The sequence below is a fragment of the Lissotriton vulgaris genome, chromosome 12, assembly GCF_964263255.1.
Source record: "Lissotriton vulgaris chromosome 12, aLisVul1.2, whole genome shotgun sequence".
In the NCBI taxonomy this organism is placed as follows: domain Eukaryota; kingdom Metazoa; phylum Chordata; class Amphibia; order Caudata; family Salamandridae; genus Lissotriton; species Lissotriton vulgaris.
In genome coordinates this window covers 520,092,323-520,112,539 of record NC_141700.1, presented here as the reverse complement: position 1 = coordinate 520,112,539, position 20,217 = coordinate 520,092,323, and the positions used below count along the sequence as shown (strand labels likewise).

The 20,217-nt window shown below is 45.8% G+C and overlaps 1 protein-coding gene across 1 annotated transcript in view; it reads left to right on the top strand.

Annotated features, from left to right (window-relative positions):
* The window catches only part of HYDIN (HYDIN axonemal central pair apparatus protein), a 2,950,008-nt gene that overhangs the window by 1,560,701 nt on the left and 1,369,090 nt on the right, over window positions 1–20,217 (top strand). Inside the window, exon 46 of the mRNA XM_086945295.1 lies at window positions 17,582–18,250. Within this exon, the coding sequence (XP_086801421.1) occupies window positions 17,582–18,250 (669 nt within the window). The remainder of the gene's footprint in view (window positions 1–17,581; window positions 18,251–20,217) is intronic.

The following is a 20,217-nucleotide window of genomic DNA, read 5'->3' as shown; positions in this document are numbered from 1 at the left end:
GTAACCTGGTACGGGCGGTTACATCGCTAACGGCCCAGGTGACTTTCTGGAACTCCCTACCACTCAACGTCCCAAGTTGCATTACACTGGCAAAAATGATAGCGTTACCTAAACTACTATACTTTTATGCCAATCTTCCTGTTTATGTCCCGACCTGGATGTTCAGAGAATTAGAAGCCCTAATCAGACGGCTGATATGGAACAGGAGGCGACCTAGGGTGGCTCTTAAGACACTGTACGCCTCGGCAGAGAATGGGGGATTGGCGGTCCCTAATCAGGAACTTTATTACCTGGCGGCCCAGCTACAGTGAGTGACCTACTGACTGAGCGGGAAGAACCTGGAAGACACTGCCACGGACGACGTGGTTATGACGACGGCACAAGTTCATCCGCTGTTCCACCCTTTAGCTAAAGTACGATGCCCAGAGCAAATGCACCTAGAGGTAGCGCGGAAGTGCTACGTGAGGAGTCTGAAACTCACAAGCTCCATTAAACCATATGCTCCAAATTTGCCATTGCTGGGAATGCCCTGGGAAGGAGGCGCTCTCACGGAGGTGACACTGAGTAGCTGGACACGAGTTGATCTAGAGGGACTGGGGGACCTATTTGTGGACGGTGCCCTACTTTCGTTCGAGACCTTAGCGGCAAATACGGGATTGCCAGTCGGTCAATTCCTAATGCACGCGATGATACTACACACACTCTCGCAGGCCTGGGGTGACCTAGCGGAAGAACCGCAAACTCACTTGATGATACAGTATCTACACGTGATGGGGAATGGTTCTCACATTGTCTATTGGCTAGCGCAGGCCCTACATGCACATACTCAGTTCTCCCCACAGCGCTTGCGCGATAATTGGACTGGAGACAGGGGGCGAGACTGGACCGATAAAGAATGGACAAGGGTGCTGGCTGGAGCGTTGAATGTCCCGCACAACTCTCGCTTCAAAATTATCCAATACTACATTATACACCGAGCGTATTTATCCCCTGAAAAAATAAACCGCTACTTTAACCTTGCAACGACAGCGTGCCCAGGTGCGGGTTGGTGTATGCAGACTTTTTACACATGCTTTGGTCATGCCCACTGCTGCAGGACTACTGAACAGCAGTGTCGACCTCTCTGGCGGCGGCCACGGGAGGAAGCTTGCCACATACGTGGGAGGCTTGCTTGTTGAGGATGTTTAAGCGGACGAAGCAGACGAAAGCTCAGGCCAGGTTCTGGGACTTCGGTTTAATAACAGCAAAGAGGCTTGTTACCAAGCGCTGGAAGAATGGTGAACCTCCCCGGGCCATGCATTGGGGCACCTCGTTTGATAATTGGGCACAGGCAGAAGGCGTGGCCCTGCGTAGGAAGGAGACCGCGGGGCTCCGCAAGTATCCGATAGCTCACACCTGGGACGACACCCTGTCTGCCTTTCACCAGGTGTGCCTACAAGGAGGGATCACGTAGAAGCTCCTCTCTTTGATTATCGCCGACCTCCCCCCTCCCCCTTCCACTAATCAACCTGACTGCCCCTCTTGCGCGCCACTGAGACCTTTTCTGATGCCTTTTTCCCTCCCTCCCCCCCTCCATCCCCCTGCTGACGGTGCCGCGGGGCGCTGGACGGCACCCACTGAAGACACAATGACATGCACACTCACCTCTGCCCGTATTCCTGCAAAAGCTGTTCTAATAACAGCCCCTTAATTCTCCATTTTTCCTTTGGATTTTTTTTTCTTTTCCCCTTTTGTGTTACTTTTCAGACCCCAATTTCGCAAGTTCTTCTTTGTTGTTTATAGTTATGAGCAAAAGGTATTGGGTATAGACAAGTTGCAGACCATCTCTCGTGAACTATGGTGGGTGACTATACGATTCCTGTCACTTTATAACCATAGGTACCTTACCATACCGGTTTGGTTTTTGCCGGACAAGACTGAGTGCAGTTGTAATCCTAGCAAACTGTTGTCGTCAAGAGAAGTATTTATACAGCTGTATTTAACATCCTTGTCACGCTATGCTTTAACCTGTCATATTTTCTTCATTAGTATGAACATGTACAGACAATGGGTGTGAAATGTTATATTTTATCGGTGCTACAGCTAAACTATGTTATTCCTCTGTATTCTCATGAAAGAAATGCAATAAAATATATTCAAACAAAAAAAAGGTAAGGAATGTGTGGCTATGAGTCTCTATCAGACGAACAAGTTGCTCCGTAATGCCTTGTCTGGTAGAGACACTATCTAGCTGCAGATTCCTTACCGACCCTCCCACATCCTTTTCACTCTGCACACTGAGTCATTAGGATCACCCTTCTGGGGTCCTTAGTAATGCACACCAGAATGTACGCATTCTGCTAGGCTCTGCGCTTCTGGCATGGAAAGCCACAAGAAGAAACGGATTTCAGAATGCTGGGGTAGTACCTACATAGGCACTGCCTCCGTCACATCTGGCCCTGCTGATGCGAAACCGAAAGAGCCACTTACTGACACATAGGGGTACTGCTTTGGATTTAGTCTGATGCCTGAGGAATATTCGAAGATAAGGAATCTGCAGCTAAATAGAGTCTCTACCAGATAAGTCATTAGCAAAGTTTAAGGAACTTCTTCTTCAGGATTTGCTATAGCTTGGACACTACGAACTCTATTGCACGGGCCATATGCATAAGTGTCGCCATTCTCTGACATGCGTGGCTTCAATCCACTTGGTTCTCGGGGGACCTCCACTCCTCACTGATGAACATTCCATTCAATGGGACTTTCTTGGTTGGGGGGCAAGGCTGCCTCTGTGCGCTTCAAGTAAAGTAGTGCTAGTGTTTGCTCTCTCTGATATTCTGCCCAGCAGCAGCAGTTCCATTGTTGTTTTTGTGGCTTTGGTAGAGGCATCCCCTACTGTCAGCATAACCCACCCGATCAGGAAACCCAACAGTTTTGTGGGGGTGGCTGTGATGCCCACTGACTCCGTCCCTACAGCAAAGATCAGCATGCTTCCCAGTTTACCCCCCCCCCCCCCCCCCCCCCCAACAACCTCTTTAGTGTACCCTTGCAGGGTCACAGCCACCCGGTGGGAGGCGGAAACCACCAATTCTGTGTGAGTTGATCATAAGCAAATATCATAAATGTGGGTCCTTCAAACTGTCTGCAAAGGTTATGCCTTGCCCTTCCTTTCACCCCCCCCCCACATTTTGCTATCTACCCAACACTGACTGAGGACAATCTTTCCACTTTGCTGCAGGAGTGCTAGCCCTTTCGGCCAAAGTGGCTATAAAGAGGGTGCCAGTAGCATGGTTGCTATTTCCTTCCCTTTCTTGTGCCCAAGAAAGATGGATGTCTTCGACCCATTTTAGATCTATGCCTTCTTAATTTATTCCTCTGGCAGGAGAAATTCAAGATGCTCACCCTGATTCAAGACTTGTCCACCCTGGAACCTGGAGTCTAGATTGGGGCACTGGACCCGTAGGTTGCCTATTCCATATTCCCAACCTGCCAGCCCATTGGTTCGCGGTGCTGGAGGAGCATTTCCAGTTTGCTGTGCTCCCCTATGAACTCACCATTGACTCTCACAAAACTGATGGCGATGGTTGCAGCATACCTGCGGAGATTGGCAGTGCCAGTCATCCCCTACCTCCACGACTGGCTGTCCAAGACAGGCATCCCCCAGGCAGTCAGCCATCTCCAGACTATAGAGAGCATCCAGTCATCTTTGAGGTTTACTATATATGTGCCAAAGTCACACTTGATGCCTTCTCAGATACTCCCCTTCATCTGACACTGTTAGGTTTAGTCCCCCGGGAAAGAGTCTATGGCATTCAGGCCTTCATCCCGATCTTTCAGCCTCAGTTCTGGATTTCAGTGAGGTCGACAGTAAGGCTGCTGGGACTGATGCTCTCCTGAATCCTGCTGGTCAAACACGCCTGGTGGCATATGCTGGATATGCAGTGGGATCTGAAGTCCAGTGGGTCCAACATTAAGGGTACCTCTCAAACCACATTCAGATTTCGGAGAAGACTGTAAAAGATCTGCAGTGGTGGCTTGTGGACTGCGATTGGGTCAGCAGCAGACCTCTTCCCTTTTCCATCCAGAGCTGACATTGGTGACCAATCTTTTGGGTTGGAGCAGCCAAGAGGTGTAGATCAAAGGCCTCTAGTCTGCAGTAGAGTCCCACCGCTATATCAGCCAACTGAAGCTGAGGACCATCCGCATTGTGCTGAAAGCCTTCCTTACGTCCGTTAAAGGGAGGCTGGTACAGGTGTTCATTATTATTATTGTTATAAAGTATTTGAAAAGCGCAACTGCAACCCCACAGGTATCATAGGACTGAAGGACATAAGCCTGACCATCCTGAGGGGAACATTTCAGGAGTTTCCTGAATGATAAATGGCCCTGAGTTGGTCAAATGTGTGTGATATACTATTCCACAGTTTGGATCTCTGTACTGAGTAGGCTCTGCCTTCAGCTCTTGCTTTTTTGTACCTAGGAATCTAAAGTTTAGGCACAAAGGCAGAGTGAAGTAATTGGCCTGGTTAATACGGAGTAATCCTAGCTGCCAGGTGCCTGCTGGTAGACAATCTTGTGCATTAAGCGCGCTGCTTTAAAAGAAAACCTCTTTTTCATTGGCAACTAGTGCACAGAGTCAAGGGCTGTGGAGGTGGAGGAACTCAATTTCTGTCCAAGCGCCAGTTTGGCATCGGCAGCTTGAATTTGTGAAAGACACATGTTTGTCTTCTCAGGTGCGCCGATGAAAAGTGCATTACGGTAATGAATCTGGCTCATGCTAGTACTATGGATGATGTGGGAGTGCCAACTGGTTGGAAGAAGTGGGAGTATTTTAATTAAAGCTCTCATAAGAGCAAAGCAGATATTGAATGTTTTATTTGCATGGTCTACTAACGAGAGAGTGGAATCTAGTTGTACCCCCAGATCTCGTACAGATTGTTCATAAAGAAATTGACCCAACTCCTGTCAGCTGGAAATCATTTAGATGACTGATGCCTGCCCTCCCCACCTGACAGAGCACGAGCATGGTCTTCTGTTGCTAGCAATAAATTGCAGTTTCAAAACTAGTCAACTATTCTCTTCATACACTTGTGAAAAGAGTCAAAGAACCTCACAGAGCCTGACTTGAACGAGACCATCAGCTGTGTGCTGTCCACATAATTGATGCAGTTAATTCCCAGCTTTCATATGAGTTTAATGAGAGGCTTGATGTATACATTAAACATTAAACATGGTAGGACTGAGGCAGGAGCACTGCTGAATTCCCTGCTTCAATGTGACGAAGCTGGAGCAAAAAGGAGGGATTTGCACTGCCTGGTCGCAGTCAGATAAATAAGAGCCACACCAGTCCAAGGCTTTTCCTGCTATACCAACTTCCTTCAACCTCTTGAGCAGGATGGAGTGATTCACAGTATTGAATGCTGCAGACTGGTCCAAAAGTACCAGAACCAAGTGCTGACCCCTATCGAAAAGCCATATGGATATAGTCAGTGAGTGCTACAAGAGCGGTTTCGATCCCATTGCGAGGCCTAAACCCACATTGGGCCATATCAAACCTGTAAATGGCCTGGCCTCGATAATGGTCAATATAATTTTATTGATATGTGTAGAAAAGTGCCCCTTTTGGACATGTTCAGCCCCCACTTTTTGTCTGGAAAATGATGTGATTTCGACTGTAAGTGCCACAGGGTCCCTGCCAACCAGGTCCCCTGTGCCATAGCTCCTTTCCTAAGCTGTACCTTTTGTTTCCCAATTGGCACAACTTCAGTCCCCCTTGTAAGTCCCTAGTATATGATACTCCTGGTACCAAGGGTATTGGCACTGAAGAGGGGTCCCAATTCTTAGGAATTGTGCCATCCTAAGTTCCCCTCACCAAGGCCATGCATGCTGCCATTTCAGACTGCGTGCCTTTGTGCAGACATAACCGTGCCACAAACACTGCATGAAATATAGGTAAGATACCCCTCTGCCAGGCCTTAGCCCTAAGGCAGGGTGCAATATATGTCCTGTGAGGACATGTCAGCATGAGCAGAAATGCCCCTGCAATATCCATGTTGATTCTTTAATATTCTTGAATATTGTAATTGAACAGGGTAGCTATAGAGAGTATATGGACTGGACACTTATCATTACGAGTTTCCCAGTTCCGTGATGGCTTCACTGTATTATGGGATGTTTGGTACCAGACATCATGTCTTAATAAACCTGCTCTGATTCTAGTGTCAGATTTATTAATAGTTGCACCCTGAGTACACCTTAGAAGGGTCCCCTGAAAACCTACTGACCTCTAGTGTGATCCTGACTGGTCTCACCTAGCCGGCCACTACCAGACATGTTTCTGGACCCATGGGGTGAGAGCCTTCACTCTCTGGGGCCAAAAACAATGCCTGCCCTGGGTGGAGGTGCTTCACACCTCCTCGAGACAGGTACATCTTTCCAGGGCTGGAAGCTTCAAAGACGATGCCGCCTTTGAACTCTGACCCACGCTTCTCCTGCTAGCATCAGACGGCAACCCCGTGTCCTGACCCCACTTTCTGCAGTAAGATAGACGGGAACATTTATTAGATGAGGAGGAGGGTCCCCGGTCAACCAGCACCACCTCTAAGGCAGGACAGGCGATGTGGACCCCCAGCTCACTTTCCACCATCTTGAAGAAGGGGAAAATAGCCTATCAGGGGCATGGTCATGCCCACTCCCCAATTAGTGTGAACATTTAGAGGGTGTAGTCAACCTAAAGGTTTTAGCCGTTGGCCACTACCTGGCACTCCCTTTAACAGCCCTAAATTTAGTTTTTGGGTAGCACCCTTGAGCCCTGAATTTCAGATTCAACAGACACAAGAATACCAAGAACAAAGAAGAGCCGCTGAGCTAGAGAACAGAGAGTCTGGACCGGATTTTAGTGCGAAACCCTTCCTGCAGCCCAAACACTCAACAATTGTGGAACCCTGAATCATCCTGCTGGTAAGAGACGCATACAAACCCTAAGGGCCCTCAGTACTTCCCCAAATTGCCTGAGAACTCCCTTCTGAAGAAGAGCTACTCCCCTGCATCACAGGCATCGAAACAGCTGAGTCCAAACTTGCGACTTGCAGTTTCCTGGCCCCACCGATGCCTCAACTCCCCCGGTGAAGGTACCGCAGCTCTAAAGGATCAACTGTGCTTCCTCACAAAGTTTGGAGACACCGGGATCATCCAGAACTGAGCAGCACCAACCCTGGAGATCCGGACTCCCTGCTATCCAAGATTGCCTACAAGATTCCAAGCTGAACTCCAACTGCCTGAGGACTAAGCACCCATTGAGGGCCATCAGCAGCCCTGAGACCCACTTGCTGAGTGGCCCAGCCATCCGGCACCAGCCCCTCTGAGGTGTTTACCCCTGATCAGGAGATGTACTTTCTCACCAGAGCTTGGATCACCTGTTTTCTCTGCATCCAACCCCACCAGCCAGGGAATCTCCAAAACCTTTATGCTCCCGTGGTCCCCAAGCCCTTGCGACCTCTGCATTCTTTTTGGTGCCCCTGGACTTGCCTATAAGTCCCCCTTGTACAGCCTGGTTTTAGGTACCGCCCCCCCCCCCCCCCCCCCCCCACATCTTCCTAGCGCCAGATACTTACTCTCCCTGCACCCTACTCCTGGCTGAATCCAGGACGCTCCTGAGAAACTGCTGGTAGAACTTTGGCCCTGGCTCCCTAACATTCAAATACTAGAAGGTGAACGCCTAAATGTCCTGCTGCACTGTGATTTATTGCATTCTATGTTTTTCTCCATAGGATAAAATTGTGCGTAATTGCATTTAACTATATATTACCTGTACTTACCTTGCTTATTGCTAAAACGTATTACATGCTTACCTGTAACTCGAATTCTTGGTTCAAAATTTATATAAAAAGACTTGCTGTTTTTTTATAAATCAGCCTTGACTTCATTATTGAGAGAGTTTTCCATTTATTGCCTCTGTGAGTTCAACAAATGCTTAGCACTAGCCTGTGATAAGCCTAACAGCACGCCCACACTACCACAAAATAGAGCATTAGTATTATTTACTTTTTCCTCTGCAAACCAATAAGGGTCTCTCTGACCTCTCTGCACAGTGTCCCCTATTGTGGTGCACTGTATAGAGAGGTGAGTTTCCTGCAATATGTCTTTCCAATAATTTTATCGGAAAAGGCAGCAGAGAAATAGGCAGAGGGAGAGGGTCGAGCCATGAACCCGAAGTAATAGCTACCGCCAAATCCAGGAAGTCTTCCTTCTTAATTGGGGATGATCTCAAGCCTTTGAATCCTGTTATTACCCTCTTGTATGGTGGATTCTAGATTCAGGACGTGTTTAGGTGGTAGAGGGCTGAACTATATAAATATTTTTTAAAGTTATCTACAAGTTTACAAGATGGATATTACTCTGCATCAAGATCTGCTACACACAGGCCAAGAAGCCCCTGAGGGTTTGCATGCTCATTCCAGGGGAGCTAAGGCTGCAAACACTGTATTAGCCCAATAAATTATTAACCTGGATATTTGCCTAGCACCAACATGGGCATCTTTACACACATTTACTAAACCAACAACGTGTTCATAACCATCAAGCCCGCCGATAAGGTTGGAGCAGTGGTGGTTATGAACATGGTGGATTACGAGGCAGAAATATCTAGACTATTGGGTGTCCGCCAGAACTACCATCCCCTGATGCGAGACCCTACCGGCGAACTTCAAGATCTTAAAAATAAATTGGTGGGAGAAGCCAAGGAAAAGAAATGGCTAACCACCAAGGAAGTAGATTTTCTGGTGAACACCAAACCGAGGGTACCAGCGTTTTACGTGGTGCCCAAAATCCATAAGCCCCAAAGACCCCCACGGGGGCGCCCAATAGTTTCGGGCATCCAATCACTCTTGGAGCCATTATCCCAGTTCTCAGATTTTTTTCTGAGGGAGTGTGTGATTACACAACCATTATACATCCAGGGCACCACCGAAATCCTCACTATACTGGAGACCATCGACTTTGACCCGTAAAAACAATTTCTGGTCATGATTGATGAGGAATCACTGTACACAAGCATTACCCAGGAAGCCACGCTGGTGGCAGCAGCAAGGGCCCTGGGGAATTGTCAGTGCTTCTACGATGTCCCACAATCGTTTGTCTTACAATGCGTGGAAATAGCGTTGACAAAAAATTTTGGGGCATACAAGGACAAACGTATTTACAGGTCTCGGGTACATCAATGGGGCAACTTTTACCCCCAGTCTGACCTGTATTTACATGGGACAATTTGAAGCCAACTGCATTTATCATTCTGTGAATCTCTTCCGGACCAATATTGGTCTCTGGAAGAGATTCATAGATGATATCCTGTGTATCTGGACAGGTGAGGAAGAAGCTCTCAAAACCTTCCTCAACTGGATTAACAACTTGGATCCTTGTCTGAAATTTACATGGGCCTATAGTAAGAACACAGCTGCTTATCTTGATCTAGACATCCATGCACAAGATCAAAGACTGGTGACTAATGTACATCAGAATCCCACTGACATGAATTCTCTCCTGCACAGTGCATACCACCCCCGTGCACTGCGTGACAACTTGCCGGTAGGACAGTTTCTGCGATATTGCAGAAACTGTTCCAGTGTGGAGAAGTTCGCTGAACAATCGGAGGGACTAGCCAGCAAATTGGAACAAAGGGCGTATCCCCCTAAAGTTATCCGACAGGCCAGGAAGAGGGCATTGAATACCCCCAAGGCTGCCCTGTTGGAGAGGAACAAACGTGAAAAAAAGAGTGCATACCTGTGATCACCACTTTCGATCCCCTGTCCACCAAAATTCGGGGAATAATCAGAAAACATTGGCACATACTCAACACAGCCAATATGAGAATGTCACCTCCCAGATTTGCCTTTAAGCGGTCGTTCAATCTACAGGATAAACTGGTTCACACTCGCCATGCAGTTAACATAAGGGAAACAGGGATACCGCCCGGACATTTCCCCTGTGGGGGCTGATCGGTGTGTGAGTTGACAGCACCCGCAACCAATGTAACATTGGTTAATGGGAAGATCTGGCATCTCAACAGATTTAGTAATTGTAACACCAACAATGTCATCTACAGGCTTACCTGTCCGTGTTGTCTCTAATACATTGGTTTGACCACGCGCAAGGTTAAAGTGAGAATACAGGAACATATTAGCACTCTTAAAGCTGGCAAACTGACAACCAAGCTGGTTCAAAACTTCAAGGAGCAGAAACACCACCACAAAAACCTGAAATGGGTTGTATTAGAAAAAGTGATGGGTGACAGACATAACATGGAATTGAGACTGGCAACAAAGGAGGCACGATGGATATACCAAGAAGGAGTAGATCGCTGGAGATTGAATGATGTCATTGAGTGGAATAAGCCTGAGACATGAAGGAAGATGCATATAGGCCACCTGTGCACCCCATATTAACATCTGGGCCATGTACACTCAAACAGTAGATATATGTTAGTGCTTACCTGTAAGACACACTGTGGTTTATTTCCAGGGAACGAGCAAGAGGTTATATACTACTGTAACGGCGGGACTATGAAAAGGCAGGAGACGTGTCTTGGTTTTGCCAGGGTTTATTCGTTCTAACAAAGAATCAGTGTATGTTTTTCTGGCCGCTCCTCTGCGTGGTGATCGGCTACGCTCTCTTCGGGTCTTGCGGAGTACTCCCTCTTCCCTTCTCCGGACGGGGCTCCTCCTCCTGCTGGGCTTCGGAAGCTCCGTGCTGTCCACCCTCGCCGACAACGAAAGGGAAAACAGAAGAGAGGCGGGTATCAGTCAACAGGCGTAGTTTACAACAATTCACAAGGTAGGGGCCGTGGGGAACCACCCAGTGTACGTTCACACAAGTCGGGGACTTGATATTAACAAAACAAGGAGGGGGTGAATTGTGCAGGTATCCCGGGTTTGTACAGGGGAATTATCACTAACTAGGTTATGCGTCTTCCTCTCTTTCTAAACCACCCCAGGAAGCGGTTATGCACCTCTGTTAGCCGTACCCCTCCTGGTGTACGGCTGGGCGGATCGTGGTGTTGGCCTCCGGGCGTGTCCTTTTCGTACTCTGTTCTCCCGTCGTTTCCTCCCGCTTGCTCGTGGGTACCAGCGGCTTCCCCAGCGTTCTGATCCGCTCTCCATCCCGTGGTCAGTGATTCCTCCTCCTCCTCCGCTAGGCAGTCTTCGCTGATCCACCGTAGGCTGCCGCTCCACTCCTTCCTCTCGTTCCCTCGTCCTCCGCATTTCCACTCCTCCTCGCTGCTTTCTCGTCCTCCGCTTCTCCACTCCTCCTCGCTGCTTTCTCGTCCTCCGCTTCTCCACTCCTCCTCGCTGCTTCCCGCCACTCCACTCTGCTCCTCTCTGACCGCTCCTCCGGTGTAGTAACACACCTGTTGATTATCGGTCCCGCCTTTTATCCGAGTTCCCGACTCCTCCTCCTCCATCAGTCCTTCGGTCCAGTTAAAGGGCCCATACTCCTCTTCATCGCAGCTATACTTTTCCTGTCCGGTCCATATCGTGGAGTGCTGTGGCTGTGGAGAGAAGAGGGGGGGGTCACACATGGTTAGTTCGCGCCCAAGTGCGGGGCGCAAAGGAGGGTCCCGGTTACAACTACACAGTCTGTTAGAGTAATTTAAGGGTTGTCAGTATCAATCTTTCATCCTGGGGTAACTGTTTTGTATTATTCAAAATGTTAAGATATCACAGCTTCCAGCATGCATGTCCATAGAGATGATAGAAACTCTTTCTTAAGAAACTTGGTAAGCATCATTGCCTGAATAGATGTAAGTTTTAATATATGTAAACTTACAACCAAGCCAGTACCACTCAGCCTCTTCCTCTTCCGTGTCAAGGATGGCAGGCCATGTCTATACCCTCTAGCCCTAATGGATATTATTTGTAAAATACTCCGGTGCATTTTAATGTATGTATCGGCTAGAATCACAGAGTTGAATAGTAGTAATATTTTATTTATATTGCACAGTTACTTAAAACCATTTACAATATATCTTAAAAAGAAAGGCAGTCCTAAAAAATGCATTTGTATACGAAACTTTCAAAATCAGTATATAAAAATCAATATATATATTAATATTTGTATCTGTGAATAAAAACAGCAAGCATATACCAGTGTGTCCACATTAGTGACTTGCTTGCGTAAGTTAAGATATTATAGTTATTCAAATAATGTAGTATCCGTCTGGGTTGTGGGGCAAGTTGGCTTATTGGTCTAAGGTGATTTCATCATGCCTGACCCTTCATTTTCCGAAAGCCTGTTTCGAAGCTTGGCCATGTATTTCCCAAACTTGGCCAGGTCTGATGGAAGAGTGCAGGAGAAAAGTACCGAAACTGCTTCTTTTACTGATCGAACCCCGTGTCGTAGCCAGATTTGTTTTAAAAAGATCCGTCGGGCCAAGAGCATCTCGCGGCAGCAGCAAATCATGTGTAACAGAGATTCGTTTTTGTAATTGTAGAGTCTGCATCTTATTTTGTATTCCAGGGACCTCCACCGAGGGTATAGCTCTTTAATTTGGAGGGGCAATAGTCTGGCCCATATGATGTTTTTGAGTGCTTTCCTTCCAAGTGTTTGGCTGAGGTAGGGCTGTGCTTTATGCCCTATATATGATGTTGCCAACCCGGGTGGTCCTCTTTCTGTTACGAATTCTTCCAGATCATTTGTATTTGACGAATAAAGACATTGTTTGTTTATTGCATTTTTAATCGCCAGGTAGTCTGTTGGTGCATCTTTCCAGTTTTCAATTGCAAGCCCCAACGTTTCCACTGCTTTTTTCTGTAGCTATGCCACGGGTTAGCGGTATCTCCGTAAATTGGCTTCAGCATACTTTTTAAACTTCCAGCTGGGGCAGTTAAAACTTGGTAAAAGTATTTAGCATGTGTTCCGAAGCATTCCTTACTTTGTTGCTTTAGGCCAAACTCCAAACGAATTAAACTGTGACGAGTGTATTTGGGAAGTTTAAAAATACGTTTGTAGGCCTGGCATTGTACTTTATCCAACATTGCCTCCATTTTGCCTGGGAACGCCTGTTGTGCGTATCCTGCGGTTGCCCTGATCTTGGCTTGTAGTACCTTTCTAATGGGAGCTGACGTTGGGCTCTGCATGAGCTCATTTAATTTGCATATCGAAAAAATTGTTGCTTGTGCTCTGGCCTTCATTTTGTGCGTATGTGATGTAGCTTTGCCAGTTTCACTTAACCAGCACCCAAGATAGTTATATGAGCGTGTGGTTGTGATCATTTCCTTCCCCACGTGCCATTTCAATGAGGCTTTTTTGGGGAAGTGGCCAAAAACAACAACTTTTGTTTTTTGCGCATTGATTATGAGCTCGTTGATTTCATTGTACTTATTTAAGGCTTCTAGCCCTCTTTGCAGCCCAATTTTTGTGTGGTCCATTACCACTAAATCGTCCGCGTATTGTAAAATTTGCAGTTTGTTTCTCCCGATTTCTGGCGTTGCAAGGCTGGCGTTCAGAAGCTTCTTCCCCAGATCTGCAGTATAAAGATTAAACAGCGTGGGGGCGAGTACGCAGCCCTGTTTTAATCCACGATTTGTCTGACACTTCTTTGTTATAGTATTGCCTGCTAGTTTTACTTGGATCCAGGTATTGCTGTATAATGAAATGATAGCGTTAAGGAGTCCAGCTGGGATGTGCCAATTGCTCGGTTTTTTCCAGAGCTTATTTCGGGGTACCCCGTCAAAGGCGGCTGAATAGTCTACAAAGCATGTAAAAATTGGTTTGTTGTTTTTACAGTTTCATTGCTGGCTCGAGTATGACATGGCCAAGATGTTATCAATTGTGGAGCATCCCTTGCGAAAGCCAGTCTGGTAGTGGGGGAGGATTTCATTCTCTTTAATCCATTTGTTTAGTTCCTTCAGTACAGTACTGGCATAGGCTTTCCCTTCGATGTCCAGGAGGACAATGAGTCGATAATTTTTTGGGTCTGTGTTGTCCCCCTTCTTGAAGATAGGATGCAAGAAGGACCCTCGCCACAAGTCTGGTACTTGTGCTTTTAGTCTACATTCGGTAAACAGTGTGGAGAGAATTCTACTCCAGTAAACTGGATCTTCTCTGAAGATTGCCCCGGGGAGGCCATTAGGCCCAGGAGCCCCGTCTCTTCTTATCCTGCTTATCACTTGTTTAACTGAGGTACCATCTTGTTCTTTTCCAAGTGATTCCGCGCGGGCTTCCGTAACAGTTTCTTCTCCAGTTGCAAGTAGGACCTCTTGTTTTTCATGGGCTGCGATAGATGCTTTCTCAGTGTAGATTGAGGCAGCATACCTTATCCAAACATCGGCGTGTACTGAGTTGCGCCTATCTACTTTGCCGTTCTCCAAGTTTGAAATGTATTGCCAAAGTTGTCGTTGTTTGTTAGGTTTTGAAAGCTTGTGTATTGTTACCCAGTCATGCTCTAGTTTCTCCTGTTTGAGTGACCATATTAAGTGTTTCTTCTTCTTTGATAGGTCTGTGCATTTCTCCCTTGTTTCTTTTGTTCCTCTAATTTTGTGTAATCGTTTTGCTCTTTTTAGTTTGCGCGACAAAATAGTCAAATTTGTATTATGTCTAAACCTTGAGGTAAGTATTATGTTTCCCGGGCCGCTGACATTAGGAATCACAACAGAGTTCAATTTAAACACTTGTGAAGTGTCAGCAAACAACGAGCAATCTAGCATGGAGGATTGCCATATTAATCCCCCGCGAATGTTCCCATTTGTTTATTGTCATTTTCAGACACTGGTTACATATAAGGATAGTAGAAATCACGCATAGTGCTGGGGGTGTTAAGATGGCGCCCGCTGTAGGTCTTACTCTCAGATCCACTACGAGGCTGCGAACGCGGGAGGAGTTCCCGCGAGAATTGGCAGTCGGAAGTCAGACGAGCCCCTCTAAATGGAGGAGACTCGCCGGGTAATCCGAGAGGACAACTTTTGAGAAGAAACGCACTCAACACCGGTAAGGAGTAGAGGGGGAGGCGCTGCCAGTCTTTGCACGATTGCCGCACAAACAGGGGCTTTAGCATACCCCATTACTTTTACTGCCTCACACACACAAGAGCGCTGAGGGAAGGGCACCATTTTCCTACTGGGTGATGCAAGGTATTAAGTAGAACCGAGCCTCATTTAGATATGCAATTTTAATTGATAACGCGCAGCAGTCGAGACCTGTGGTGTAAGCCACAGTCGGGCGGTGCGCTCTTCTTCTTTCACCATCACTACATTTTTCTTTCCTTGTTGCTTTTCTGATGCGGAAGTGCTGATGATGAGAACCAGAGTCCACAGGTGAGAACCTACCAGCGGAACTCCATGGTGTTGCTTCCGTGAGGCACTCCACATCTTTTTCTCAAATTGTTTTCACATTTGGTTTCACTTGTGGTGATTACTTCTTGTTTGAGTATTTATGCATTACACCACATAACAGGATGTATGTCAAGGGAACAGAACATTTTAAACTGAACAGGGATTCAAGTCAAGGGACAAGGAAATAGATTAATTGCCCTAGTAGCACGCCTAAGAGAAGGTGCCACAATAGATATTGTAATCCACACAGAACTGTTCTAAAATAGTGCTGGTCACTCAGTTGTGTCGATTTAGTGAGTGGGGGCTTGACCTGATTGCTAATCTCCCTGTAGCTCCTTGTTGAAGATAACACATTTACTAAACACTACTGTCTGGATAGTCAGGTCAGTCGCGACAGGCACTTTATTAGTTCGGTCCTACAGGACTTTTTGGTTTTAAATTGGATTTGCAGACCCACCCCCAGGGAAGGCATTGCTTGGGTATCTATTCTAAAGGAAGGAATCTGCAGCTAGAAGTCTCTACCAAATGAACAGCTATCTTACCTTTGGTAATGCCTTACCTGATAAAGACTCTATCTAGCAGCAGATTCCTTACCGACTGATCCTCCCTGCGTTGTGCGCCAATTGCAGTGTAAGGGACATCCTTTTTGGGTCTTAGTTTTTCCGCACCATTGGCAGTTCTCATGTTGGTCCATGCTTGGAAAGTCACAAAAGCAATTGATGTCAGCACACTGGAGGGGAGCCTATTTAGGTACCACACACAGCACTTACAGGCAGGTGATGCGGAGCGGAACGATGGCACCTACTGGCGTGCAGGGATACTGCTCGAAAATCTTTGGTATGCAGTCTGATGCCTGGGTATATTCTAAGGTAAGAAATCTGAGACTAGATAGTCTCTACCAGATAAGGCATTACCAAAGGTAATTAACTTGTTTCATAAAGCCATGTATTCGAGACCTATTGACTTTGCCAATGCTTGTTTCTGTTTTGTTCGACTACTGCTACAAAACAGCTTTCCATTGTATGCAGCGCTTAAAATAATTCGAGAATGCAACAAGTTTGAAAATAAATAAAAGAGAATCTGCAAAAGATTACTCTTACCACTTTTGGGGAGTAGTTCTCTCCTCTGACTTGAGACAGACTTCCATGTCTTAGCTCCTTTGCGAACAAACAAAAATTCTGCAAAGCCGCGAATTGCGGACTTTTTGGCAATCCCGCGTTCTCCACAGAACGCAAAATTACCCAAATTCCTCGAGCGGAACGCAATTTACCGCCCAGGCCTAATAATAACCAAATTCTAACCTTGGTGTTTTTTTGGCTTACAGTTTCGTAGAAGTTAGGAGAGCATTTGGTAGGAGTGGAACAAGCAGAGACTTTGGATGAACTCGAAAAAGCATTTTCTAGTAACAATTTACCATGTTGAATCTGCTGTTCCGACCACTAACGGTTCTGTTGCCTATGTTTTGCGAATTGTTTGTCTGTTTAACAAAACTAATAAAAACGAAATCAGCATTTTGCAAACACATTTGAAATGTCAGAAATTGTAAATCAGAAATGTAAGTGCATGTTAACAACACTAGTGTTAAGTAGGTGTACTGAACCCTGTGTTCTCATGGTTTAAGTTGATACTTTTAGGTAAAACGTTAAGGAAGAAAACGGGTAAAATGCTTTTAGTCTCTGAATCAATGCTGGTATAGTATTTATAACATGCACTTCACTCAAAAGCATTGCCCCATCCGAGCAGAGCTCTCTCTTCTCAATGTTATAATGTAAAGCATATTAAAAGTAATTGTCCCACTGAAACATTAAACATTAATGTGACTTCTATGAGTGGTTGGTAATGATGTGTGTTCTTTTAAGCAGTATTTTCAATGCACACAATTTGCTTGCTTTCCCTAAGAAAACTTTTTATTCCCTTGACAAATTTCTTTTGATCGTCCAAACTAAGTAAAACACACATGCCCCCTTCTAGGATACAAAAGGCAATTGGAGAATTTATTTCACTTCTAGGTTGTTGTCTCATGTCAGCAACATTCCATTTCTCAGTCATCTATCCTAGTAGTTATTCTTCCCCTTTTCTTTCTTCCCATTTCCTTTGGCATCATATTTAAATTGGATGAATTTTGATTTGAATAGAAATATACTTGGTACTCAAACGTTTTTATTATGGCATGTTGTGCTATCTAAATATTGAAATAACTTAACAAGAGCGTGCATGATTTGCCAAGTGACTAAACTCTAAAGAACCTGCTCCTCTAAATTGTATTCCCTCTTTCCCAGGGTGGAAATATCAGTGCCAGGATAGACTCCTCACAAGAGAGAAGAGCCTCTGTATTCGAACGTGGAGCACCTGTGTCGGTCGACACGGATGACATAAAGAGGAAAAGAAGCAAATTAACTGGGAACCTTCTGGCAGATCCTTCCCAGGCTGCCGTGCCTTCTGGAGGACAGGAAGAAACTGAGAAGGAAGTCATGAGTGACAGTGAGAAGCAGCTTGTGCAGAGGTTCATTCGTTACGAGAACTCACAAAAGGAGGTCCTAAACATTCTGACCTTTTGGGACCGAGTTCATGGGAATCTCCATCACCCAGCCACTCCAGAAGACCTCCAGCAAGAAGTGGAGGATCAAATTCCCGAACGCACTGCTACTTCTGTGCGGAAGGGGCGTAGGGACCGAGAGAGGGAGAAGCTTGAAAGACAAGAGAGGGAACGTGCTGAGAAGGAACGTCTGGAGAAGGAGAAGGCTGAAAAGGAGCGAGTAGACCGGCTGAAGGCCATGGAAGTTGTCAGGAGTTTCAGCCCACAATCTGGATCCAAAAAGCATGGTTTAGAAGAGGCAGATGGAAAGGCTGAAATTGGTGTGCCATTTTATGTACTTCCATTTTCGAGCACTGATGCAACAAATGGAAAAACAGTTCTAGAGAGTGGCCAACTGCCTTCAGTGGAAAAGGTAACATTTTGTAATGGTTTTGATAATACTAGAAACATTGTAGGAGTCTGTGTGACAACTAAGCATGAGCGAATTTTGCGGATCTCGCGTTCGCGAATTTTGCGGATTTGCGGATTCGCAATCCGCAAAATCCGCGAATTTCCGCGAATTTGCGGATTTTTTTTTTTTTTGTGTTTGCGCGGGTTTCTGCCAGTTCGCGAGGGTTTTGTACAATGTCGCAAATTGCGAACTTACCTGTCGGGTCGCAAGTTTCGCGAACTTGTTGTTTCTACGTGTCCAGCCTGTTTGGGACACTCTTCTTCATCACTGCCACTCTCTGTCACCACTGCCACTCTCTGACTACTCATGCCACCCTCTGGCCCACCCATGCCACCCTCTGTTTCATCACAGCACCCTCTGGTTGTCCAGTCAGTGTACATTATTGTGGCAACAAGCACACCTTCCCTGCCTCAAGTGACCTGAATTAATTTGGGGCTGATTAATGTGTCACAGAATATTTTTTTAGCTGGCACCTGCTTCCTTAGTGCTTCCTGATTAGTGATCTTTTGAACTTGCTAAGTGCTTTCATTGTTGCAAAATTAGTTACAACACCTGCCCTGCCCCAACTGACAATAATGAATTAGGGGCTGAATAATGGATTTGAACCTCCAGCCTGGCTCCTGCTTGTCTCCCTTAGCTGTAATTCAGGACCTTTGTGGCATATATGTAACTATTCTGAGGTTCAGAGCAGGGTCACATAATAGTTGCAACCTGCAACTGAACTCTGGAGGGGCCCCTCAGGAAGCACTACAGAAAATGGCTACTAATGATGAGCCTGAACTTTTGAACCTGGTAAGTAGTTACTTTCAGTTTTGCTAAGAGCGTATTTCTGCAATTTTGCACTTATTCGCACTTATTCGCGGGGCGCGAACTCACGCGAACAGTGCGAGCAGTGCGAGCCAAATCCGCTGCTCGCGGATTTGCGGATTTTGCGGGAGATTCGCGAATCTCGCGGATTGCGGATTTCCCGAAAATCCGCAAAATCCGCGAGCGGAACGGATTTTCCGCCCACCCCTAGTGACAACATGACCGGAGTGTAAAGTAAATAGATAAAAGCATATCAAGATTTATGGCCTGTTTGTCAGTCAACTGTGTATATACCTGTTCACATGCTCTTATTGATGCAATATATGTTGTACATTTGTCTTTTGTTGTAAACTGTAGCACTGCACCGATCACACCTTGTGGAACACCCTTCTATATAATGTTTTGTGATAATTCTTAAATATAGTTTTGGTTAAGTGGTGTGTTGTTGCAAGTCTCTACATAATCTGTTAAGGGGGGGGTCTTAGACACCTTATCTAAAAAGTGTGTTTTCTAAATCTTTTTGGTGTTAATACATCTTGCCCACAGAATCTTTCTGGAATCATAAATATATATATATATATATATATATATATATATATATATATATATATATATATATATATATATATATATATATATATATATATATATATATATATATATATATATATATATATATATATATATATACATCCATATCCATACTAATATAATTAAGAGAGAGCCCAAACCTTTGAGGCGGGTAATCTCAGGAACCACAGCACCAATCACAACCCCCAATACAGCGTTGGAAAGGGCAGTTGCAGCAGAAGGACATAGGCTATGCCGACACCCACCATATACATTTAAAAGGTAAAAGAACCGTGCCAGCAAAGTAGTCCCTTGTGGGCGTGTCTGCGTTGTGCTGGGGGCGTGACAAACGCTGGGGGCGTGTGGTACGTTCCGCCCTTAATCCCACCCTGGTCCCTTTAAATACCCTTGCACCCCATAATCATAACCCACCCTTACTCCTTAAAATACCCCAACACCCTTAAACACTAACCCATCTTAACCCTATAAATATACCCTGTACCCCAAAACCCAATCCTAGCCCTGAACCCTAAAATACCCCTGTACCCCAA